A 26,627-nucleotide genomic window follows, 5' to 3' on the forward strand; every position below is an offset into this window, starting at 1 on the left:
AGAAGTACTATCATCCAAAATCTGTTGTGGCTGGGCCAATCTATCGCACTATAAATAAAAGGTGATGGCAGAAGTAAAGTCAGCCGCTGGTCCTACAGTCACGTAGCAGACAGACAACGATCTGTACGTGGAGAGGAAGCTGAGTCTGACGCACAGCCTGGATCTATAGACACAGAACAAGGCCCTGCACTTCCAATATTGATTTAATATGGCTGGGAGTCAAACTTCACAGTGAGACGCTGCGGTCTATGGAGAAAACACAGGCACAAAGACATCAATAGAGATGAAAACTAAGACTGTTTCCTGTCTGGCGAGTAAGCACATTTACTGTGTAGAGTTTGAGTTAAGTACTGGGTTTACTTAGTGAAATGTGCGTTTTAAGCTCTGGAGATTGCTAGTTTGAGTATTTCATTTCCCTTTCACAATTTTCCATATCCTCATGTTATCACACTCTCAAACACACATGCAGGCACACACACACATGCACGCATGCATGCACCAGACATACACATTGTTAGTCATATGTCTAGAGTAAGCCTTAATCTTTTTTAGTCTGTACACTCTCTCTCCCCTGATACCTCTTGCTGGGGGACACTTCAATAGTTGAGGCTGTAGCAGAAAAATGAACAGTAGTGTACAGGCATTAGTGTGTGTGCATTAGTGGGGATGGCCTGAGAGCATCCACTGATCTGCCAAGCTGGGCTATATTTATCAACTCCTCATCCCTGGCCCGTCCCCCCCATCTCCCCGAGCCTTAGCACTGCTTAAGAGGTTCCAGAAACTTGCAAACGTTAATCAAAACGAAGACATCTCCCCAATGCACCGGTGACACCCAGGGCAAGCCAGGGACTTGTTATTTTTCTAAGACCCCACACAGGAATTTATCTGCCCAAACCAAGGAATGTTTGTAGCCTGAAAGCCTCAACCATCACCTCCATTCCCTTTGGCTTCAAAACATTCACAGCCCATGGGTGGCTTAATAGCAGAACTCCAAACAAACAAGGTTTTTGGGCCAAAGTGTCTCTGTAACTGGCAGATTGTTTGTTGGGGCTGTGAAGTCTTAGAGTGCCATGTGTGTGCATTGAAATGTGCATGTGTACAATATATGCTGAGACATCTTTCTCTTTATTCAGTGGCTCTGAAGAGAAAAGGGAGCTCATCAATGTTGCACATCCAACAAGGTCTCAGAGTCACTGCAGAATTAGATGTTCATCCACGTTCTCCAAACGTGACGTATTTAAGTTAAGTGTTAAGTTCAGGCACTCATTCTGAATGGTTAAGGTAAGGGTTAAGGCTAGGGATAGGGTTAAAACAAAACATTTAAAACCAGTATCCACAACTGGGATCTCACACGCAACCTTCTGATCCAGAGTCATTGGGTTATGCCCATTCGCCAACCCCGTCCACAATGCCTTAGCAAAACCCAAGTTTACTTGATGGTAATAGCACTCACTATTGCCCCTAGCGGCTGGTTTTGAAGGCATTTCCCGTCATCCTCAGGGCATGGATAGACTTCCAATTTCGACGTCAATCTTTAACGATCTACCTGGCACATCAGCTTTTATGGAGTTCAATGGGAAAGGGAAAGAGAACACACACACACACATGGCTTACACTAGGCAGGCTGACCTGTGGTTACTGAGTAATGAGATCATATAGGAGGATTCCCACAGTACTTAATTTGTCTCCTAGAATATAGAACTGTTCTTCACTTCCTACACATTGAAGAGATGACAACTAAAGTTGCCAAGAGCATACATTTTTTTTCTACTGCTCTTGCAATTATATACACTGAGTGAACAAAACATTAGGAATGCCTTCCTAATATTGAGTTGCACCCTCTTTTGCCCTCAGAACAGCCCAATTTGCCGGAGCATGGACTATATTAGGTGTTGAAAGCGTTCCACAGGGATGCTGTCCCATGTTGAATCCAATGCTTCCCACAGTTGTGTCAAGTTGGCTGGATGTCCTTTGGGTGGTGGTCCATTCTTTATACACACGGGAAAACGGTTGAGCGTGAAAAACCCAGCAGCGTTGCAGTTCTTGACACAAACCGGTGCGCTTGGCATCTACTACCATACTCCGTTCAGAGGTACTTAAATATTTTGTGTTGCCCATTCAACCTCTGAATGGCACACCTACACAATCCATGTCTCAATTGTCTCAATTGTCTCTCTTTAACCTGTCTCCTCCCCTTCATCTACACTGATTGAAGTGGATGTAACAAGTGACATCATTAATGGATAATAGCTTTCACCTGGATTCACCTGGTCAGTCTGTCATGGAAAGAACATGTTTTGTACACTCAGTGTATACACAGCAATATCTATCCATCCATATTTCTATTGATCAACCCGTCTGCTGATCAACCCGTCGACACATCTGCTCCCGCTCTTCCCTCCCCCTGGCCACTTGAGGGCGCCAGGTTGCCCTGCATCACACACTCCTGCCATCCATCACGCAACACCTGCCTTCCCTCGTCACGCGCATCAGCGTTATTGGACTCACCTGGACTCACTTATCACCTGTTTATTTCCTCCCCTATATTTGTCAGTTCCCCAGCTCTGTTCCCCGCTGCTGCATTGTATTGTTTTTGTCTTTAGTATTAGTTTGCTGACGCTGTTCGTGTCTCGTTCCATGTCCTTTATTTAATAAATGTTTTACTCCCTGTACCTGCTTCGTCTCTCCAGCGTCAACTTATGTGACAACCCGTCCATTACCCCTTCATTCTTTCAGAGCCAACTATCTTTCATTGTGTTTACTAGTCTGGCAACCTATTCGTTTGTCTTTCCATCCAGCCATGCCTCAGCAGGGCAAACAAACAAGTAATTGGGACACAACATACTGTCTAAAACTGTAGCATAGCCTAAATCAGACATGTACAGTAGCCCACTAAGCGAAATAAAGAACAGCACAACAGAATGAAGAACATGCGTCAAACTGTGCATGGCACAATCACCCTCCCGTTAGAAATAAAAAGTAAGACGTGTGCTTCTGTGTAGCAGGATCCAATAGCTGGCTGCAAGATAGCACTCCTGGAGGGGGGAATCATTTAAGAAGCAAAATAAGATGCCCTGTAGGGTGTTTTAATGAAAGATGGAGGAAAAAATGTAATGTTATGAGCAGGCTGTTTATCTGTGACAAAGACCCTGAATGATTATGCAGGGGTGGTCGGAATATGGTTTCTGCTGTGTGACGCTGGCCAGTGTTCCCACAAGGTCACCTCCCTGAAGAGTCACTCTGCTGGCTTGATTTACACTAGGATTCAATATGCAGATTTGCTGATGATGCAGCAGTTGTTTTTCAGGCATCCATGCCGGATCTATGGGACAGGCCAGAATCCTGTTTCTCCTTTCTGATTGCCACCTCTGTGGTCCACAGTCCTCTTGAGTAGATATTATATATATTAAATGTTTTTTGGGGTGACCCAGATTTTTTGGGGTGTGCATTTAACTCAGCTTTGATTACTTGTTTGGGGAGGGTTGTGGCCTAATGAATGCATTTGTATTTTATATGTTGGTACTCAGTTTTAGCACTACCAATTTTACCAACTGATATATCATGAGTTTTGCGGGTAGGCCATGTGATACAGTGTAATTATTAAATTCCATGGAATCACATTACATTCCAAAAGCAAACTTGCTCTGAGATGTGTCCAGCCATGAAGAGTTACTGGGGAGCTTCTCCCTTCATTTCCCTGTTTCTAGAAATAGAAAGTCATTAGGTGAGTGGCAGGTGATAGGCACATTAAGAAAAGCTCTGCAGTGACAGCATTCCCTTGATGATGACACTCCATCATACTGGATGTATCCCTCCCTCAAGTCCCAATCTATTCCTTCGTTCCCTCTCTCCCTCCTTCTCTCAGGCTAACATGATTTTTAATCCTGCCCGCTGTCACCAGAGTTGTGTGACAGCAAATATTTCTGAAATAGCTAGAGGACAGGGCTAGGCGATGTCTTGAAGCCTTTGATAAGCAGTGATGCTAATAACTGTGCCTTGATTCACTAACTGTAGCTATACCACAAACGTTGTCAGTAGTAAAACTCCTCACCTCTACACTGCCGTAATAAAGTGTAGATGTGCAGCACAAAATGACTGCCATGTGGGCTCATTGTTGGTGAATGAGGTAAGTTGCTTCTTCTTGAAATTACAAGCACCTTCTGACCTGGTGGGATACATGCATGTAAGTTAGTAGTTAATTACATATTTCTCTGAAAGAAAGAGCGAGGGGCGAAGAAGGATTGATTGGTTGATTGTGCTTCATCTGAGCTGCATGGGCAAGCAATTTCCTGAACTTCAGCAAGCTTGCAACAACGCCTCCTGAAGCCAGTCTTATTGCAGCCATAGTTTTTCTGTCAGTCGGTGCTGGAGGGAAAAATCTACAATTATACATTTTGAATAATGACTGCAACAGTGCATGAAGTTCACTTGAGTCCTTATGAATCACAGACACCATGAAAATGGCATATAATGTGAATAATTGAATAGGTGTTAATTAAAAATACATGGTGATATTGTTAAACAAAATGGGTATTAGACATAACGTTGCCACTCATCCCCGTTACATAACATATTGAAATGCCAATGCTCCTGAGGCTTCCAGCGTGACATGCTCTTAGCAATCCATTGTGCACATAATTGACAGGAAATATGCTATAACCGTTAGTGGGATCCATCTAAATGAGAAGAGATGGATAGGATGCAATGTACTATAGTATGTTTTCACTCTAAAACAAACCAATTCTCCTGCTCTGGACAAAGATTGAGTTTGCAATTCAAACAAATCCTAAAATTGACAAACAAACACAGGATGATAACATTGTTCCTCTCATTATAATCCAAATGTGCTTATGATTCCACAATCTTAGAAAAAAGGGTTCCAAAAGGGTTCTTCGGCTGTCCACATAAGATAACCCTTTTTGGTTCCAAGTAGAACCCTGTTGAGTTTCATGTAGAACCCTCTGAAGAAAGGGTTCTACTTTTACATGGAACGCAAAAGGGTTCTAACTAGAACCAAAAATGGTTCTTCAAAGGGTTCTCCTATAGGGAAAGCCAAACCCTTTAAGGTTCTAGATATGTAGGGAGTGTAGGTATACGGACTTTTGTAGATGAAAGAGAGCGTGTTCTAGAGCCATGGTTTAAAGATAGGACTATGAAACAGTATGGGCCCACTGGGATTCTGAGTTGTGTTCCGCTTAATAATCCAAATCCTCTAAATCCCCCTTGGCCTGTTTCAGCTCTTTGATTGCTCCTTGTATTTTTATTACGTTGTATGCAATTTTTATAATCTGGCAAACCAATAAATGGAGTGTGTGAGTGTGAGAGTGAGTGTGAGAGTGAGTGTGAGAGTGAGTGAGAGAGTGAGAATCAGTGGTGGTTTACCAAGGACAGTAATCTTATATTGATCGAGGGAAAATGTCTGATGTATTTTCTGCATTCACAGTGCACACAGTCGTGTGTGCACGTGTACAGGATGTGTGACATTGTGAGTGTGTGTATGCATGCGCGTGCATGCATGTGCATGTTTTGCCAACAATGGGGTTGCCCAGAGGTTATATAAAGAACAGTTATTCACTCTGCTAGGTTACCATGCATCATGCAATACGACCTTTATAGGAAGTCATTTATTATGTGATAAGCAACGGGAGAAAACCACCCTGTCAGCACCCATCAAGATGCCAGGGTTTGATAGGCCAGGAAAGCACAGTAATCAATCTACTTTGAAACTTTATGCAGGGCTGCTGAGAAATTCGAAAAGTTCTTGTTGTGACTTCTCCGTCAGTAACTCTACTGTAGCTTTCTGACATTTTGGAGTTTGCAGTGGTGGACAGTTGCAGTGGTATGGCTGCTGCAAGCATACCTAACTTTAGATACTCTTAAATAATAAACAGATCCAAATTATGTTGTCTATTGTGCTCAAAACATAACATATTTGGCAGGAAGGGACATACACTTTAATGTTAAGCAATGTTATTGCGAAGCTTATTGGGAGCCTATCACTCTGTTTTATCCCACAACAGAGTGACGTCAAGGGTAAGATATACATCTGTCTAATTTCCTGCTTGTCAACCTGCCATCTGGCCCCGAATCACAATGAAAGATGGGAAAATGTCCACTGGGAACAGACATCAATTCAACATCTATTCCACGTTGATTCAACGTCATTTTATTGAAATGACGTGGAAATAATGTTGATTCAACCAGCATGTTCCAAGCAGGATGGGAGAAATAGGGCCTTAAAGGACACAAACACATTTTACTGGGTGAATTGAGGATCTGATTTACCCATCACTGTATCTGCGCTCTGTATCAATGTAGCTGTATATCATGTTTGTTCACTATTAAGTATTTGACAATGGACCCTTCCCGTGTCTTCGATAACCCCTATTCACGAGATTGGACTTCATGCAAGCTGCCAACGCAACCCCCCTCATTTAAGCTAAGAGTTCTCTAACTGAGCCAGAGACTGAGTGATTTTCCATTGAGGTTAATGCCAAGAGTTTTTTCTCTTAATCTCCATTGCTGAGTAGCATCGCATCTGGCTTCTTGGAATCATGTGAAAGTACTATTGAGCACTGCCGGCCAACTCGTTACGAGAAGAAAAGGGGATAAAAAGGAAGAAAGTCACCCTTCTTTTCAAGAGCAATGTCTTTAAATAAGTCTAAAGTTAGACGTGTAGTAAGACCTAAAAGCACCCTCACATTTGACTACCCTAATTATCCCATAGATTGAAGCTTGGGCAGGAAGAGAGGCGACGTCTGTGACTTTTATAAGGGAAGTGATATTCTCTAGCAGATAGTGGGACGCAGGCACCGATTGAAGAAAAAAGTCCATTAGCGTCTCGTCTCTTTTAAAAGGAAATAAAATCTTTAAAGGTCCTTAAAAGAAAATAGGTCTTAGGAGCCGGTGGTGCTACACGTTGCAGACAGAAATCAGGAGGTACCTATAGAAGTGCTGTTTAGAAAGACCTCATACGCTGTCTTCTGTGCTTTGGCCCAAATACGGTTCACTTAGCTGAGCAATGCAGAACATGTATGTGCCAGCGTGACACACACATGGAATTCAGATATTTATGAACTACTCACACAGTCCCATTTGAAATATGAATGGCTTATCTGTAGCTAAATTAATCACAGCCAGCCGTATTAATCACTGCCTTCATTTTGCTGGGACCCAGGAAGAGTATCTGCTATCTTGGCAGAAACTAATGGGGATCCATTTTAAATAGAAATACAGTATGTGCCATGTTTCTAACCAAGTATAACAGATATTGTTAGTTGATGAGTGTCCCCTTCTTAGTAAAGGAAATGCCGCACACCACTTATTTACGTGGAAATATAACCATGCCTGACACAAGGCCAAGAATAAAACATTCAATCCAACCCTCTCATGATACCAATGATTGCTTTATGAGTTACATGTTGCGTCAGGTAGCCTAGCGGTTAGGGCGTTTGGCCAGTAACTGAAAGGTCGCTGGTTCGAAGGTGAAAGATGACAAGGTGAAAACTCTCTCGATGTACCCTTGAGCAAGGCACTTAACCCTAATTTGCACTATGGTACTATGGCTGACCCTGTAAAACAACATGTTTCACTGCACCTATGTAGTGTATGTGACATGTGTAAGGGCTCGATTAAATCTGTAGTGCTGAAGACCTGCAATACAGTGTGTTATAAATGATAAGACAATGTTCCCGTGTTTGCAAAATACTGCATGTCGGCTCAATTGGAAATTAACTTCACATTTCAATTGCGCTACAGCATAGATCTCTGGCGCTATGGATTGAATTGAGTCCTAAATCTCAACTCAGGATTTCAGCTTGTGAGTCTAGTCAAATTCTCATGAAAATAACTCTCTCTATGATCACCCCCTATCCTCCCTCACTCCAACAGACATACACACACACACTGCAGGTGTCTCTGTCCCCTATTGTTCCTCTCATCTTTGTCCTGATTCTCTTGCAGGTGACAGAGACTCGTACTGGCCCACTGGGATGCAGCAGCTATGATAATCTAGACTCAGTGAGCTCTGTCCTCCTGCAGAGCCCGGAGAGCAAGCTCCATCTTCAAGGTAAACGTCCCCGCTCATGTCCCTGACCGTTCTTCCACCATGGGATTAGAGACCTGCAGGGGTCATTATTTTTTTCTGCAGCACCCGCCCCCCACTGGCCACATCAATTAATAGCCCCATCCGATATCCAACATCAGGACAGATTTTCCTCCACAACCTGACCCGCCTGCATAGAATTCTTCTGAGAGCCGATCCGTGACCCGCTAAATAAAATCTATTTATTTAATTGTTTTTATGACTCCAAAGTAGTAGCTTATTAGGCTATCACTGATTCATTAATTCATTTGTCTGCATGTCTATTCAACATTTGGTTAAAAGGAAACCATGCCATGTTTTAAGAACGTCAGGCCTATCTTATTATTTTCACAATACGATGCGGCACATTGACTCCAATCGCTTTGAAGAAGAACCTTCTAATTAGCCTTCTTCTTACCTAATGGAAGCTTATAGCCAACATAACAAAACAATACCTTTACATTTGTCACGTGTGATCCCTCTCCGGCCTCTAGGTCACCAGGCTGCTCGTTATGGAGCACACCTGTCACCATCGTTACGCGCACCTGCGAGTCATCAGACTCACCTTGACTCCGTCACTTCCCTGATTACCTTCCCTTTATATGTCACTCCCTTTGGTTCCTTCCCCAGGCGTCATTGTTTCTGTTCCTGTGTCAGTTATGTGCGTTGTTTGTGTTTCTTATTTTTGTATTATGTTGTGTTTATTTATTAAAACACTCACTCCCTGAACTTGCTTCAGCGCATATCGTTACAGAATGACGCCTCACCTAAGGGAAGCATCAGGGAGTGTTTTTTTTAATTTATTTTTTTGGTGGGAATGACATCGGATCCGGGAGCCGCTACAGGCTCTCATGCCTCATGCCTCACTTTCATGCCTTCACCGGATCGCCAGGCTCCCCTGCCTCCACTTGCTCGTCGGGCTCTCATGCCTCGGCCGGATCGCCAGGCTCCCCTGCCTCAGCCGGTCTGTAAGGTTCCTGCGCCCCAGCCGGTGACAGGTTCCCGCGCATCAGCAAGGGTGACCGGTCCGCTCCTGATCCCCGGGATCATCCCTTTGGTTGGCGGAGCTGAACGCGCCGGGGAGGGGGTACTGTCACGTATGCGCTCTCCTGCGCTCTAGGTCGCCATTCTCCCGCGTCTCAGCTGGACTGACAGGTTTCCCGCGCCTCAGCAATAGTGACCGGTCATCGTTGCAACATTCAATATTGTTTAGATAATACAATTGTTTAATTGAAAGTTAAATAAACAATTCCCGGAATCTAATAGGCTATAGGCTGCAAAAATAGCTTACATTTATTTAGTTAGCTATTGGCTACTCAAACTTTTACCAGCCGCACAGGTTTAAACATTAAATGACTTGTGTATGATCTAAATCACATATGTCAGAGTCAAGGCCCGCGGGCCACATCCGGCCCGCGAGAAGGTTTTTTACGGCCCCTGGGATGATCTTGATTTATTATTAGAACCGGCCCGCAGACCGCAGATCTTTTACACGCACCAATACTACATTTCCCACAATGCAACGGTGACGTACCGAGCAGTAGGCTGCTTCATTTCAATATTTATTGGCACAGCAGTCGTCAGCATCACAGTAAAATTAACTTTCAGATACCCATCAAAAATGGCAAAACGGAAGGTGGACACCGGGGGTTTCAAACAAGGTGGGAGTCGGAGTATATGTTCACGGAGGTAGCTGGAAAACCTGTGTGTCTTCTGTGTGGAGAAAGTGTGGCGGTACTGAAAGAGTATAATCTGAGACGACATTATGAAACGAAACACGCGGACAAAAACAAGAATATGGACATGGAACAAAGGCTACAAAAGGCAGAGGAATTAAAACGAGGCCTCAAATCTCGACAGGCTCTGTTCAAAAAAGCCAAATCACAAGGCCAGGCTGCTGTCAAGGCCAGTTTTATTTTGGCAGAAGAGATCGCTAAATCAGCCCGGCCATTTACGGAGGGGGATTTCATCAAAAACTGCATGATTAAAGTTTGTGACGAAGTTTGCCCAGAAAAAAGGCAACTCTTTTTAAATGTGAGTCTGAGCAGAAACACCATTGCCGAGAGAGTAGACCAGTTGTCCATCAATCTAAAAGAGCAGCTTGTGAAAAAGGGAAAAGATTTCATTGCATATTCCTTGGCTGTGGATGAGAGCACCGACATTTCTGACATTGCCCAGTTGTCAATTTTCATCCGCGGAGTGGACTCCAGCCTAAGCGTGACAGAGGAGTTTTTGGCTTTACGTCCTATGCATGGCACAACTACGGGGCATGATTTGTATGAAGAGGTGTCAAGATGTGTAAATGAGATGGAGCTGCCTTGGGAAAAACTCGTGGGTTTGACAACCGACGGAGCACCTGCGATCTGTGGACACAGGAGCGGACTGGTGGCGAAGATACGGGAAAAGATGCAAGAGGAAAACGCGACAGGTGAGCTGACAGCTTATCATTGTATCATACACCAGGAAGCGTTGTGCGGTAAAGCCTTGAAAATGGAGCATGTAATGAGCATCATCACGCGCACAGTTAACTTTATCAGAGCCAAAGGTTTGAATCACCGCCAGTTCAAGGCATTTCTGACGGAGTTAGAAACGGAGCATGGTGATTTGCCTTATCACACAGAGGTGCGATGGCTAAGCCAGGGAAAGGTGCTTCAAAGATGTTTCGAGCTTCATGAGGAGATTTGTCTGTTCTTGGACAGCAAAGGGAAAGACACAACACAACTCCGAGACGAAATGTTTCTGTGTGAAATGGCTTTTCTGTGTGACATTACGAGTCATCTGAATGCAATGAACTTGCAGCTGCAGGGTCGGGATCATGTCATCTCTGATATGTACAGTACAGTGAAGGCATTTAAAACCAAACTGACTCTGTGGGAGACGCAGATGCGGAAAGAAAATTTGAGCCACTTTCCCAGCTGCCAGACCATGAAAGAGAAGCTCTCTACCAGTGCGTTCCCGAGCGCACAGTTGGCTGATAAAATAGGTATGCTTGCCGCTGACTTTCGACGCCGATTTGCTGACTTTGAAGCACAAAAAAGCAGGTTGGAACTGCTCGGTAACCCATTTGCTGTTGACGTGGAAAGCTCACCACCAAACCTCCAAATGGAGTTGATTGACCTCCAATGCAATGATGCACTGAGGGCAAAATATGCGGCAGTGGGTGCTGCGGAGTTCGCCCGTTTCCTCCCCGACACAATGCCCCAGCTGCGCATCCAGGCTGCTCAAACGTTGTCTATGTTTGGCAGCACATACCTGTGTGAACAACTGTTTTCTTTGATGAACCTGAACAAAACATCACACAGAAGTCGACTTACTGCTGAACACCTCCACTCAATTCTGAGGATTTCCTCAGCTCAGAGCCTTACCCCGAACATTGATGAACTTGTGGAAAAGATGGGACACCACCAAGTATCACCCTCAACCTCAAACAAGTGAACATTACTGTGCAATCACATATTTAGAGTTTTTACTCAGTTCAAGTTTAAAAGTTAAAGTTTAATATTTGTTTTCACTGCATGTTACTTCTCCTTAAACAAAGTGTTGTTTTTGATTAATAGATTTTTGCACTTTATTTTATTGTATTTCAATCCAATTATATTTTAAAAATATTTCAGTTGAGTGGATGATAGAAAATTGCTATTGTTTTTTTCTTTGAAGTAAATTTAGCCCACTTTTGCTAAAATAGAAAATATAGGCTACTGATGGTGCCTTGAATACCGGTTTCTTTCATTTAATGTTCATGTTATGGGGATTTTTATATAAAGGAAATTTGTCTTTTGTGTCTGTTGAAAATTAAAGATTACTGACAGAGCCATAAGAAAATATTGCTTTATTTATCTGATCATATTGGAATATATTTGTTAGGTTTTCAGTAGGTTCAATTAGGTTCACTAGACTATATGCGTCATTTAAAAATTTTTCAATGAACATTCGAACAGTCCGGCCCTCGGCTTGTAGCTAAATTTTTTATTTGGCCCTCCGTCCATTTGACTTTGACACCCCTGATCTAAATGAACGAAAGCCTGAATTAATGTAATAATTAAATGAATTATCGTAACAAATACACTGCTCAAAAAAATAAAGGGAACACTTAAACAACACAATGTAACTCCAAGTCAATCACACTTCTGTGAAATCAAACTGTCCACTTAGGAAGCAACACTGATTGACAATAAATTGCACATGCTGTTGTGCAAATGGAATAGACAACAGGTGGAAATTATAGGCAACTGGCAAGACACACCCAATAAAGGAGTGGTTCTGCAGGTGGTGACCACAGACCACTTCTCAGTTCCTATGCTTCCTGGCTGATGTTTTGGTCACTTTTGAATGCTGGCAGTGCTTTCACTCTAGTGGAAGCATGAGACGGAGTCTACAACCCACACAAGTGGCTCAGGTAGTGCAGCTCATCCAGGATGGCACATTAATGCGAGCTGTGGCAAGAAGGTTTGCTGTGTCTGTCAGCGTAGTGTCCAGAGCATGGAGGCGCTACCAGGAGACAGGCCAGCACATCAGGAGACGTGGAGGAGGCCGTAGGAGGGCAACAACCCAGCAGCAGGATCGCTACCTCCGCCTTTGTGCAAGGAAGAGCAGGAGGAGCACTGCCAGAGCCCTGCAAAATGACCTCCAGCAGGCCACAAATGTGCATGTGTCTGCTCAAATGGTCAGAAACAGACTCCATGAGGGTGGTATGAGGGCCCGACGTCCACAGGTGGGGGTTGTGCTTACAGCCCAACACCGTGCAGGACTTTTGGCATTTGCCAGAGAACACCAAGATTGGCAAATTCGCCACTGGCGCCCTGTGCTCTTCACAGATGAAAGCAGGTTCACACTGAGCACATGTGACAGACGTGACAGAGTCTGGAGACGCCATGGAGAACGTTCTGCTGCCTGCAACATCCTCCAGCATGACCGGTTTGGCAGTGGGTCAGTCATGGTGTGGGGTGGCATTTCTTTGGGGGGCCGCACAGCCCTCCATGTGCTCGCCAGAGGTAGCCTGACTGCCATTAGGTACCGAGATGAGATCCTCAGACCCCTTGTGAGACCATATGCTGGTGCGGTTGGCCCTGGGTTCCTCCTAATGCAAGACAATGCTAGACCTCATGTGGCTGGAGTGTGTCAGCAGTTCCTGCAAGAGGAAGGCATTGATGCTATGGACTGGCCCGCCCGTTCCCCAGACCTGAATCCAATTAAGCACATCTGGGACATCATGTCTCGCTCCATCCACCAACGCCACGTTGCACCACAGACTGTCCAGGAGTTGGCGGATGCTTTAGTCCAGGTCTGGGAGGAGATCCCTCAGGAGACCATCCTCCACCTCATCAGGAGCATGACCAGGCGTTGTAGGGAGGTCATACAGGCACGTGGAGGCCACACACACTACTGAGCCTCATTTTGACTTGTTTTAAGGACATTACATCAAAGTTGGATCAGCCTGTAGTGTGGTTTTCCACTTTAATTTTGAGTGTGACTCCAAATCCAGACCTCCATGGGTTGATAAATTTGATTTCCATTGATCATTTTTGTGTGATTTTGTTATCAGCACATTCAACTATGTAAAGAAAAAAGTATTTAATAAGAATATTTCATTCATTCAGATCTAGGATGTTTTATTTTAGTGTTCCCTTTATTTTTTTGAGCAGTGTATATACTTGCACTTTTGCAAGCTGTGTATCCATCTACAAGGTTGTTGTCCACAATGACTCCAAAATAGTTCCAAACTGGTGATTTCACATAACATTTATTTTTATTTCTCGTGTTGCATTTTGCTTGTTACCATTTTTGCGTCACATGGACAAAGTAGGAATGTTTCAGCACCAGACAAATAATGGACAGTTCCCTGCGCTCTCTCACTGCATGGCTGGTAGCCTTGGCCTAGGCTATGTCTGCCTCACAGCTAACATAATGGAATTCGCATCGCAATTCAACACAACAAGCTCCTAGGTTTGTAAAAAATATTTTATCTTTATTTAAAACATTTATAACCCCCAATATAATTGTTCTGAACAACGAGCCTGTCCGTGGGTTGAAATAATATTTTAATTCCACTCATCAGCCAATTTTTGTTTTGCGGGTCCACTGTGGGGAATCATGAGTATCCGACCCAATGCTACAATGGCTGCAGGGTTAAGGCCGGGGTCAATATTCCACTTTAGCCCCCAGTCCATTCACATAATGAAATTATGTTCATACATAGAAAAAGCCTCATAGGGACTTTCAACTGATTTGCGCTGTCTTGCGGATTGAATATGAATGTATTTTGTGGAATGAACCAGAGATTTGCTCCATAATTCCCCTCTGGGGGATTTTCTCCCATTCATTTTGTCATGGATCTTCTGTCCTTATGCTAATAATATTGTCATACAGTTTACCAGACACTTTTATTCATGGTGTGTTTGGCCCATGAAGGAATCAAACCCAACAGCCTGAGCAATCAGAATATTTGAATTTACCCACACACTTCATCCTGGACCTCTCAATCAATAGGGAAGATTTTGTTATGTTTATTTTATTAACTTTAACTTATTTACAGAAGTATATTTTTAGTCTGAGTATACTTAGATCACATACTGTATTCGAGATTACATTTGAAACATTAATTGACACGCAAATATAATCTTTGAGTGGCAACTATAAGCTTGCAAAGATAGAAAAGTAGACAAACGTTGTAATTAGTGAGTTGCTTTTGAAGGAATCCTTCATTGTCATCTCCAACTCTTCTTCCATGAAGAATCACCTGCAACTGTATCTTAGATGTACCACAGCTCCCATTGGGACAGTGATGAAAGCCACCGTAAAAGTGGTCAAGTTTCTGAGACAAGCTATCACTTTTTAATTTATGCAGTTTACCTTCATTATCAAAAAACTGATATTTTCGACTACAGCACTAAATCTCTCACCAAAGGAATCATTAACTGCTCTTTGGATTCAGACAATTAATTAATTTGTTTAGTCATTTTTTTCATTGGATGAGTTAAAGATACAATATTTAAATTCATATAATTTCGTATTCTGTTAATATCTTATGTTCCATTCATTATTTCACACATCTTATTGTTGTACCTGTGAGCTGCCATTCAGAAGAAGAAAATTAAACATTTTAAAAAAGGTACATAACTACAAAGTATTGATCATATTACAGTTAAAGTAATAATACATTCATCATGTACAGGAAAAGAAAACAAAAAAGAAGTGGGCCTCCACCCCCAACTTCATATCTAATTCCCCCAACCCTAAAAGGGTTGCTTGTCAGTCACCTCCACTCCCTAGTCGTCATTAAGTAACATAGTAGATGCAAAGCAAAATTAACAATACATTGTGTCCTAAAAGCATTTAACCTGTCTGGCTCTGGCGTTCCGCCAGCGGAACTCCTCCCACATTCCACTGAAAAGGCAGAGCGCGAAAATCAAAAGATATTTTTTAGAAATATTTAACTTTCACACATTAACAAGTCCAATACAGCAAATGAAAGATACACATCTTGTGTATCCAGTCAACATATCCGATTTTTAAAATGTTTTACAGCGAAAACACCACATATATTTATGTTAGCTCACCACCAAAGACAAAAAAGGACAGACATTTTTCACAGCACAGGTAGCATGCACAAAGCCAACCTAACAAACCAATAACCAACCAAACTAACCAACAAACAACTTCATCATATGACAGTCTTATAACATGTTATTCAATAAATCTATGTTTTGTTCGAAAAATGTGCATATTTCAGGTATAAATCATAGTTTACATTGCAGCTACAATCAGAAATTGCACCGAAAGCAGCCAGAATAATTACAGACACCAACGTTAAATACCTAAATACTCATCATAAAACATTTCTGAAAAATCGATGGTGTACAGCACATTAAAGACAAACATCTTGTGAATCCAGCCAATATTTCCGATTTTTTAAGTGTTTTACAGCGAAAACACAAGATAGCATTATATCAGCTTACTACAATAGCCTACCACACTACCACATTCATTCATCAAGGCACGTTAGCGATAGCAATAGGCACGTTAGCGATAGCGAATAAACCAGCAAGATATATAATTTTGACTAACCTTGATAAGCTTCATCAGATGACAGTCCTATAACATCAGGTTATACATACACTTACGTTTTGTTCGAAAATGTGCATATTTAGAGCTGAAATCAGTGGTTATACATTGTGCTAACGTTGTGCTAACGTAGCATCTTTTTCCCACAACGTCCGGATATTTTTCTGACAATTTTTCTGACACACATATTCTGACCAAATAGCTCTTCATGAACATAACTAAAAAATACATGTTGTATAGGAAATGATAGATACACTAGTTCTTAATGCAATTGCCGTGTTAGAATTCTAAAAATAACTTCATTACGAAATCCAGCTTAGGTATAGCGAGAGAGTACCCAAAAGCTGGGCGCAAACGACTAGTTCACATGTACGACAGATATAAGAAATAACATCATAGAATGGGTCCTACTTTTGCTGATCTTCCATCAGAATGTTGTACAAGGGGTCCTTTGTCGGGAACAATCATTGTTTGGTTTTAGAACGGCCTTTTTCCCTATCGATAAAGCAAGCACACTTGACAAGTGACACGAATCTCTCCATCGTCAACAAACGGAAGAGAACGGAACACGGCAAAACTCCCGAAAAGATTTCAATAATCTGATTAAACTATATTGAAAAAACATACTTTACGATGATATTGTCACATGTATCAAATAAAATCAAAGCCGGAGATATTAGTCGTCCATAACGTCAGCTTATCAGAAGGCAAATCCAGGTCCCTGCTCGCGCTCTCCAGAAAACAGGAAACTGGTGACAAGTCATGCCAAGAGCTCTGATTCGAGTCCAGATCAAGTTACACACTTAATGTGTAGTTACACACTCTCTCACTGCTTGTCGACATCTAGTGGAAGACGTATGAAGTGCATCTAAACTAATAAATATCAAGGACTTTAATAGGCAGCCCCTAGAAGAGTGCATCGATTTCAGATTTTCCACTTCCTGTCAGGAAGTTTGCTGCAAAAGGAGTTCTGTTTTACTCACAGATATAATTCAAACGGTTTTAGAAACTAGAGAGTGTTTTCTATCCAATAGTAATAATAATATGCATATTGTACGAGCAAGAATTGAGTACGAGGCCGTTTAAATTGGGCACGATTTTCCCCCAAAGTGAAAACAGCGCCCTCTGTCCTCAACAGGTTTTAACTGACTTGCCTAGTTAAATTTAAATATATATATATATTGGCAAGGGTATGCATTCCACATTTGGACCACTGGGGGGAGATTAAAAAAGACCATTCTCCAAAATGTAATGCATTGGAGTCTAGGTGTGCCATTTGGTTTTGCAGTTACAGTGTTTTTCAGTTTTGTGCCAAAAAGAAATCGTATGAGCAATAATAGGACCAGTGTTACTCTGTCTGTCATAAATGCTTTCAAACTGAATCTATAGGGTTTAAAAGGGCTTCATTCCCATGCAACTGCTGTATGGCCTCTGTTGCTTTGGAGACTAACGTTTTGTCATCCAACTGATATGTGACAGCCAGATGAACAGCCTTTTATCTTGCATGTTGATACGATTCGGTGAGAAAGAGATGAGTTTTTCAAATGCTGCTATTTCATGAAGGGGTGTTTTGAAAGCAATTTTTTCACATTAACCTAAAGTAGGTGGTTTTAAAGTGTACTACAACTGAAACATATCCTCTAAGAGCAATTATAATCTCAGATTTAGAGTTAATTAGAAAGATTTTGTCATCAGAGTGGTATTAATAATGCCAACTATCACAAACTCTTCAAAATTGATGACACTTCAATGTCATTCCTGAGCTGGTGACACCTCTTTACTCTTTAGTGTCTCATCAGAGAGTATTATGATTTCATAATCATTTAATACCAGCTAGTGGTATAAACGGCTGTGACAGATCAGTATTTCCATGTGAAAATGTTGCTCTTATATTCCTGTTAGTATGACACTTATGTGTGAACATTGAAGCTACTGTATGCCAAAAGCAGAAGCTTTGGATATCTATGCTACAGTAGATGGCTTGACATCACCTCCAACCTTTAAACCAATGCTGGTTATTTGTGCCAATTGACCCTCAGGTCCTATAAACTGCACTATAGAGTCATTTGTCTTCTCTCTTTGCTGGTGTAGTGCCTCTCCACACATCCTCGATTGATCATAAAATATTGAACTGAAGCCGCGAGGTGTTATGCCCTCTGTGTATGTCATGGCCCACATGCAGAAAACAAAAGAATACACTGACAGCCTGCTCTTAGAAGAGTTTACTACTCTCAGCATATAAGGAGTGATCAGATGACATTTGCACTTTGCAGCAATCATTTCGTGGTGGTGGTGATGTGTGTTGGTGTGGTGGTGTGTATTTGTGTGGGAACTGACAGCGTTTTAGCTACTTTGCAGATATAAAACAAACAGACAATCATATAAATCAGTAAAAAAAAAAATCCAGTTTATGCTACAAAACCAACTTCATAAGAGGGTTTAAAAATAGGTTATATTTGACTCAACATTCCATGACATACACTAAGGCATTGCTGGCAGAATAGATGGTTGCAGTTCAATGCATGATTCATATAATTCACCAATCCATTTCTTGGCAGACCAATAAATATTTATATCAGGTTGTAAATCACTGCTGGCCTGGTGCATTGTTTGCTGCCTCCATTTGGGATGCACTGTTTCAGTTTCAGTGATTCAATGTTTTGGACAGAAACGGACAAATGTAACTAAGGCTGGGAAGGTCAATAATGTTAATCAAACTAGCAAGGGCAATGATCACAAGTAAGTAAAAATATGGCTAATATGCTTGCGTATCTATTTATGTAGCAAGCTAAAAACACAGAGCCTAACTTTAGCTAGGTAGCTGCTAGGAGGACGTGATGCCATTGTAGGAGTGGGTGAGTGACTGACTTTTTCCCCTCATATAATTTTTCAGTGACTACACAGCTATAGATGCACTTGCCATTTGGTTAGCTAGTAAGACATGTGAATCGCTTTGCTAGCTAGCTAGCTATGCTGAATGACTGATGAATTTACAAATGTGCAACACCGCTGACCGGTATCAGTAAACCGGTGTCAGTAAACGTAGGCAAAGAAAGTACCAGTTAGTCACGAACACTCTATTTAACATGTAAACAGCCTAAAGAGCTCTGCTAGGTTGAGAAAAATGGTCAGTGAGGTGTTTTCTCATTTGTGTCTGCAAGTAATGCACTAGCAAGCTAGTCAACTTTAGCCGGTTAGCTTGTGTGCTTGGTTGGGACAAGGCATGCATTGGCAGGCAAGCTGCAGAAGGATGAGCAGGCTATTCCCCATCATTTATCACTACAATTTTGACAGCCAACTTGCTGAAAAAGTTTGAAAGGGTTTATTTAATGTTCCTTCACGGCCCAGTACATCACTGGGGCCAAGCTTCCTGCCATCCAGGACCTCTATACCAGGCAGTGTCAGAGGAAGGCCCTAAAAATTTTCAAAAACTCCAGCCACCCTAGTCATAGACTGTTCTCTCTGCTCCTGCATGGCAAGTGGTAACGGAGCGCCAAGTCTAGGTCCAAAAGGCTTCTTAACAGCTTCTACCCCCAAGCCATAAGACTCCTGAACAGCTAATCAAATGGCTACCCCCCTCTGTTATGCTGCTGCTACTCTCTGTTTATTATCTATGCATAGTCCCTTTAACTCTACCTACATGTACATATTACCTCAATTATCTTGACTAACCGGTCGTGGCCAAAAGTTTTGAGAATGACACAAATATTAATTTTCACAAAGTCTGCTGCCTCAGTTTGTATGATGGCAATTTGCATATACTTCAGAATGTTATGAAGCGTGATCAGATGAATTGCAATTAATTGCAAAGTCCCTCTTTGCCATGCAAATGAACTGAATCCCCAAAAAACATTTCCACTGCATTTCAGCCCTGCCACAAAAGGACCAGCTGACATGTCAGTGATTCTCTCGTTAACACTGGTGTGAGTGTTGACGAGGACAAGGCTGGAGATCACTCTGTCATAATGATTGAGTTCGAATAACAGCCTGGAAGCTTCAAAAGGAGGGTGGTGCTTGGAATCATTGTTCTTCCTCTGTCAACCATGTTACCTGCAAGGAAACACGTGCTGTCATCATTGCTTTGCACAAAAAGGGCTTCACAGGCAAGGATATTGCTGCCAGTAAGATTGCACCTAAATCAACCATTTATCGGATCATCAAGAACTTCAAGGAGAGCGGTTCAATTGTTGTGAAGAAGGCTTCAGGGCGCCCAAGAAAGTCCAGCAAGCGCCAGGACCATCTCCTAAAGTTGATTCAGCTGCGGGATCGGGGACCCACCAGTACAGAGCTTGCTCAGCAATGGCAGCAGGCAGTGTGAGTGCATCTGCACGCACAGTGAGGCAAAGACTTTTGGAGGATGGCCTGGTGTCAAGAAGGGCAGCAAAGAAGCCACTTCTCTCCAGGAAAAACATCAGGGACAGACTGATATTCTGCAAAAGGTACAGGGATTGGACTGCTGAGGACTTGGGTTAAGCTATTTTCTCTGATGAATCCCCTTTCCGATTGTTTGGGGCACCCGGAAAAAAGCTTGTCCAGAGAAGACAATGTGAGCACTACCATCAGTCCTATGTCATGCCAACAGTAAAGCATCCTGAGACCATTCATGTGTGGGATTGCTTCTCAGCCAAGGGAGTGGGCTCACTCACAATTTTGCCTAAAAACACAGCCATGAATAAAGAATGGTACCAATACATCCTCCGAGAGCAACTTCTCCCAACCATCCAGGAACAGTTTGGTGATGAACAATGCCTTTTCCAGCATGATGGAGCACCTTGCCATAAGGCAAAAGTGATAACTAAGTGGCTCGGGGAACAAAACATCGATATTTTGGGTCCATGGCCAGGAAACTCCCCAGAACTAAATCCCATTGAAAATTTGTGGTCAATCCTCAAGAGGCGGGTGGACAAACAAAAACCCACAAATTCTGACAAACTCCAAGCATTGATTATGCATGAATGGGCTGCCATCAGTCAGGATGTGGCCCAGAAGTTAATTGACAGCCTGCCAGGGCGGATTGCAGAGGTCTTGAAAAAGAGGGTCAACACTGCAAATATTGACTCTTTGCATCAACTTCATGTAATTGTCAATAAAAGCCTTTGCCACTTATGAAATGCTTGGAATTATACTTCAGTATTCCATAGTAACATCTGACAAAAATATCTAAAGACACTGAAGCAGCAAACTTTGTGGAAATTAATATTTGTGTCATTCTCAAAACTTTTGTCCACGACTGTATATAGCCTCGCTACTGTTATTTTACTGCTGCTCTTTAATTATTTCTTACTTTTATTTGTATTTTTTCTTATACGTTTTTTACTTAATTAACCTGTCTGGCACCGGGGTTCCACTAGCGGAACTCCTCCCACATTCCACTGATAAGGCAGAGCGCGAAATTAAAAAAATATTTTTGAGAAATATTTAACTTTCACACATTAACAAGTCCAATACAGCGAATGAACGATACACATCTTGTGAATCCAGTCAACATGTCTGATTTTTAAAATGTTTTAAAGCAAAAACACCACATATATTTATGTTAGCTCACCACCAAATACAAAAAAGGACAGACATTTTTCACAGCACAGGTAGCATGCACAAAGCCAACCTAACTAACCAAGAACCAACCAAACTAACCAAGAAACAACTTCATCAGATGACAGTCTTATAACATGTTATACAATAAATCTATGTTTTGTTCGAAAAATGTGCATATTTGAGGTATAAATCAGTTTTACATTGCAGCTACCATCACAGCTACCATCAGAAATAGCACTGAAGCAGCCAGAGTAATTACAGACACCAATGTCAAATACCTAAATACTCATCATAAAACATTTCTGTAAAATCGATGGTGTACAGCAAATTAAAGACAAACATCTTGTGAATCCAGCCAATATTTCCAATTTTTTAAGTGTTTTACAGCGAAAACACAATATAGCATTATATTAGCTTACTACAATAGCCTACCACACTACCGCATTCATTCATCAAGGCACGTTAGCGATAGCAATAGGCACGTTAGCGATAGGGAATAAACCAGCAAAAGATATTAATTTTCACTAACCTTCATAAACCTTCATCAGATGACAGTCCTATAACATCAGGTTATACACACACTTATGTTTTGTTCGAAAATGTGCATATTATAGCTGAAATCAGTGGTTATCCATTGTGCTAACGTAGCATCTTTTTCCCAGAATGTGCGGATATTTTTATGACACTCAACTATTCTGACCAAATAACTATTCATAAACGTTACTAGAAAAGACATGTTGTATAGGAAATGATAGATACACTAGTTCTTAATGCAATCGCCGTGTTAGAATTCTAAGAATAACTTCATTACGACATCCAGCTTAGTTATAGCGAGAGCGTGCCCAAAATCTGGGCGCAAACTACTAGTACAACATGTTCGACAGATATATGAAATAGCATCATAAAATGGGTCCTACTTTTGATGATCTTCCATCAGAATGTTGTACAAGGGGCCCTTTGTCCAGAACAATCGTTGTTTGGTTTTAGAATGTCCTCTTCTCCAGTCAATTAGCATGGAAAGCTAGAAAAGTAGCGCGAAGCTCTCCTTCCTGAACAAAGGCACACAACGCAACATGCCTAACGTCCCGAATAAATTTCAATAATCTAATAAAACTATATTGAAAAAACATACTTTACGATGATATTGTCACATTTATCAAATATAATCAAAGCCGGAGATATTAGTCGTCTATAACGACAGCCTTTCAGAAGGCAATACCAGGTCCCTTCGCGCACGCTCCAGAAAACAGGAAACAGGAAACTGGTGACACGTCATACAAAGAGCTTTTATTCGACCCCAGATCAAGTTATACACTCAATTTCTTCTCTCACTGCCTGTCGACATCTAGTGGAAGACGAAGTGCATGTATACTAATAAATATCAAGGACATTTATAGGCAGGCCCTAGAACAGAGCATCGATTTCAGATTTTCCACTTCCTGTCAGGAAGTTTGCTGAAAAATTAGTTCTGTTTTACTCACAGATATAATTCAAACGGTTTTAGAAACTAGAGAGTGTTTTATATCCAATAGTAATAATAATATGCATATTGTAAGAGCAAGAATTGAGTACGAGGCCGTTTAAATCTGGCACGATTTTCCCCCAAAGTGAAAACAGCGCCCTCTGTCCTCAACAGGTTAACACTTATTTTTCTTAAAACTGCATTGTTGGTTAAGGGCTTGTAAGTAAGCATTTCACTGTAAGGTCTACACCTGTTGTATTTGGCACACTTTTATTTTATTAGATTCATTACGTTTTAGCTCATCTTGCTCTGGCTAGCATTATTTGTTGATCTTGTTGTTGTTTATGTGACTAACCAGCTCGATTGGGTCTTATGTAGAAAAATGTGAAATTGTGTTTTCTAGATTGGATAAAAGCAGAGACTCAACGCTAGAAAATAATATATCATACACTATAGTAGAGGAACAATGGGAAAGTAATTCAGCTTTGATTCACCTGGTCAGCTGGCTACTCACTTGTAACCTCACTTTTGAAAAAAGGGCCTTTGAATGTTTTGGTATACCTAGTGGAGAGCTCTTCTTTGTCTATAACCATTCAGCATTGTTCACACCCTCTTAAGCTTTAGCCCCACCCATCTCTTAAGGATTCACGTGTGAGACCATGTACTAAACAATCAAATATTTCAAGACTAAAGTCTGGTTTATACTACAGGCGTGTTTGTACATTTAATCTGGAGTGCCAGAGTGTGCTCTGGGCGTTCGTAAACAAAGAGCGTGGTCAAATTGTTCGTTCGTGAATTCAGAGCGTTTCGCTCTCGGAGCGTTCAGAACGCACACTGGACACTCTGGCCGAGGAGTAGGGTTGATCCGAGCGTTCTAACCTAACAACAGCAGTCAAGCTCTTAAAACCTTTTCTCAATAGGGGGTGCTGTTTTCACTTTGTAAAAATGTTGTTCCCAAATTAAACTGCCTCGTACTCAATTCTTGCTCGTACAATATGCATATTATTATTACTATTGGATAGAAAACACTCTAGTTTCTAAAACCGTTTGAATTATATCTGTGAATAAAACAGAACTCAAGTTGGAGCAATTTTCCGATGAGGAAGTGAAAAATCTGAAATCAGTCAGGCTGTTCTGAGGTCAGTTTATTAATTTGCAAGTCGTCTATTGGTCGAGTGGCACTGCATACGGATGTCCCTGGATGTCAGCAAATAGTGAGAATTGGAATGGTGTTTACCATTGCAGCCACCATCACAACTCTCACCAAAGCAACTAGAATAACTACAGAGACCATCGTGTATTACCTAATTACTCATCATAAAACATTTCTTAAAAATACACAGCATACAGCAAATGAAAGACACAGATCTTGTGAATCCAGACAATATTTCAGATTTTCTAAGTGTTTTACAGCGAAAACGCAATATAGCGTTATATTAGGTTACCACAATAGCAAACATCACAACAGCATTGATTCAAGCCAAAAATAGCGATAACGTATAAACCACCAAAATATATAAATTTTTTCACTAACCTTCTCAGAATTCTTCAGATGACAGTCCTATAACATCATATTACACAATGCATATAGAGTTTGTTCGAAAATGTGCATATTTAGCGGCACAAATCGTGGTTATACAATGAGAAAAGTAGCAAAGCTGCCCAGAAAATGTTGGGAGAAATCTTTGGAGAGGCACCTATTCTAATCAGTAACTAATCCAAAACTTGACTAAAAAATACAGGTTGGACAGCAAATGAAAGACAAATTAGTTCTTAATGCAATCGCTGTGTTACATTTTTAAAATTAACGTTACTTCAACATACAGCGTGCGTTAAAGCGAGGGTGCACTGCAATTAATGGCGGCTTATGCATTTGACATTTTTCAACAGAACAACGAATTATCAGCATAAATAGTTCTTACTTTTTGATGAACTCCCATCAGAATCTTGGGAAAGGTGTCTTTTGTCCAAAAGAATCGTTGCTAGGTTGTAGAACGTCCTCCTCAACGTTGCAATTAGCAGTAAACATTAGCATTTGAGAGAGCGATACCCAACTCCCTAGAACGCCACGACAATAAATACCCGAAAATCGCAATATACTGACATAAACTGATATAATTCGGTTTAAAATAACAACATTACGATGTCTTTAAAGCCTATATCGAATAAAAACACAGCCGGAAATTTCTAAGAGCTATAACCGAAGGTTCTAATACAATATGCCAAGGTCCTCAGTGCGTCAGAGCGAAGAGGGAAAAGAACAGACACGTCCTTGCCAAGCGATTTATAACCTTTCAGATCTACGGAGAGACTCCATTTCAAGTCTCCCTATTCGCTAACATCCAGGGGAAGGCGTATGCAGTGCATCTCAACCAATAGAAGACAGGCAGATTTATAAACAGATCTCAGAGCAGCTTGCAAAATTTGGAATTCTCACATCCACATAGGAAAATTGCTGTAAGTCCAGTTCTCTTTCACTCACAGATATAATTCAAAAGGTTTTAGAAACTAGAGAGTGTTTTCTATCCAATAGTAATAATAATATGCATATTGTACGAGCAAGAATTGAGTACGAGGCAGTTTAATTTGGGAACGTCATTATTACAAAGTGCTAACAGCACCCCCTATTGACAAGAAGTTATTAATACATATTTGTGGGAACATATATTTAAAAAAAAAAGACATTCTGATGATGTTTAGACCAGCAGAGAAGGCCTTGCTGGCCCTGACGGCCCACCACTGCATCAAATAACCCTATTTGAAAATAAGACTATTTGACGAGTTAAATAAGCTTTTAATTTGACACGTCAAATAACACACTTCTATTATAGAATGTTGTGTGTTCTGAATTTGCACATGCAACCCAAGTGCCACCACTACTATCAGTAGCACTGTCAAAGCTGTACAAAAAAGTCTGCAAAAAAGCAAACACCGGCCACGAACAATACCGCGTTGGTAATAAAGCATTATTTGTTTGACCGCAACTTCTGGGGTAGCTAGCTTTAGCTTGGTACCTAGCTAGCACCAATACAACCAGCCTGACAACAATGACCAGTAGAACCTGCAGGCATTTTTATTATTCTTAGCAATGATTTAGGAATCCTTGTGAGTATTTGCTAGGTTGCCACTTAATGTTCGCCTATTGAAAATTAACTTAAGTTCATGACAATAAATAGCTAGCCAGCTACTTAACCCTGTTGCCCAAAGCTAACGTTATTGGCAGCCAGCTAGCTTCATCTGGCTAGTGAGGCTCGACCTGACCGGTTTATGTGTTGTGAAGCTAACCACAATAAGGAATAGGCACAATAGTGGAATTTGTGGTTAGCTTTCAAAATAAATGTACCTATTTGAAGCGATGCAGAAGGTTACAATTAGTGAAATCATGCCATATTTCGACTAGATCCTGTTAAACAAGGTTGGAATGTGAAGAAATGAAATGGGGTATCAGTCTACTCTGTGACAGCCACAGAACACAACTGTTTAGAG

At 41.4% G+C, this 26,627-nt stretch overlaps 1 protein-coding gene across 1 annotated transcript in view; it reads left to right on the forward strand.

Moving 5' to 3' along the window:
• The window catches only part of brinp1 (bone morphogenetic protein/retinoic acid inducible neural-specific 1), a 139,814-nt gene that overhangs the window by 73,616 nt on the left and 39,571 nt on the right, over positions 1 to 26,627 (forward strand). Inside the window, exon 5 of the mRNA XM_055936740.1 lies at positions 7,963 to 8,068. Coding sequence (XP_055792715.1) covers positions 7,963 to 8,068 — 106 coding nt within the window. The remainder of the gene's footprint in view (positions 1 to 7,962; positions 8,069 to 26,627) is intronic.

The sequence above is a fragment of the Salvelinus fontinalis genome, chromosome 10 (assembly GCF_029448725.1).
Source record: "Salvelinus fontinalis isolate EN_2023a chromosome 10, ASM2944872v1, whole genome shotgun sequence".
NCBI lineage: Eukaryota > Metazoa > Chordata > Actinopteri > Salmoniformes > Salmonidae > Salvelinus > Salvelinus fontinalis.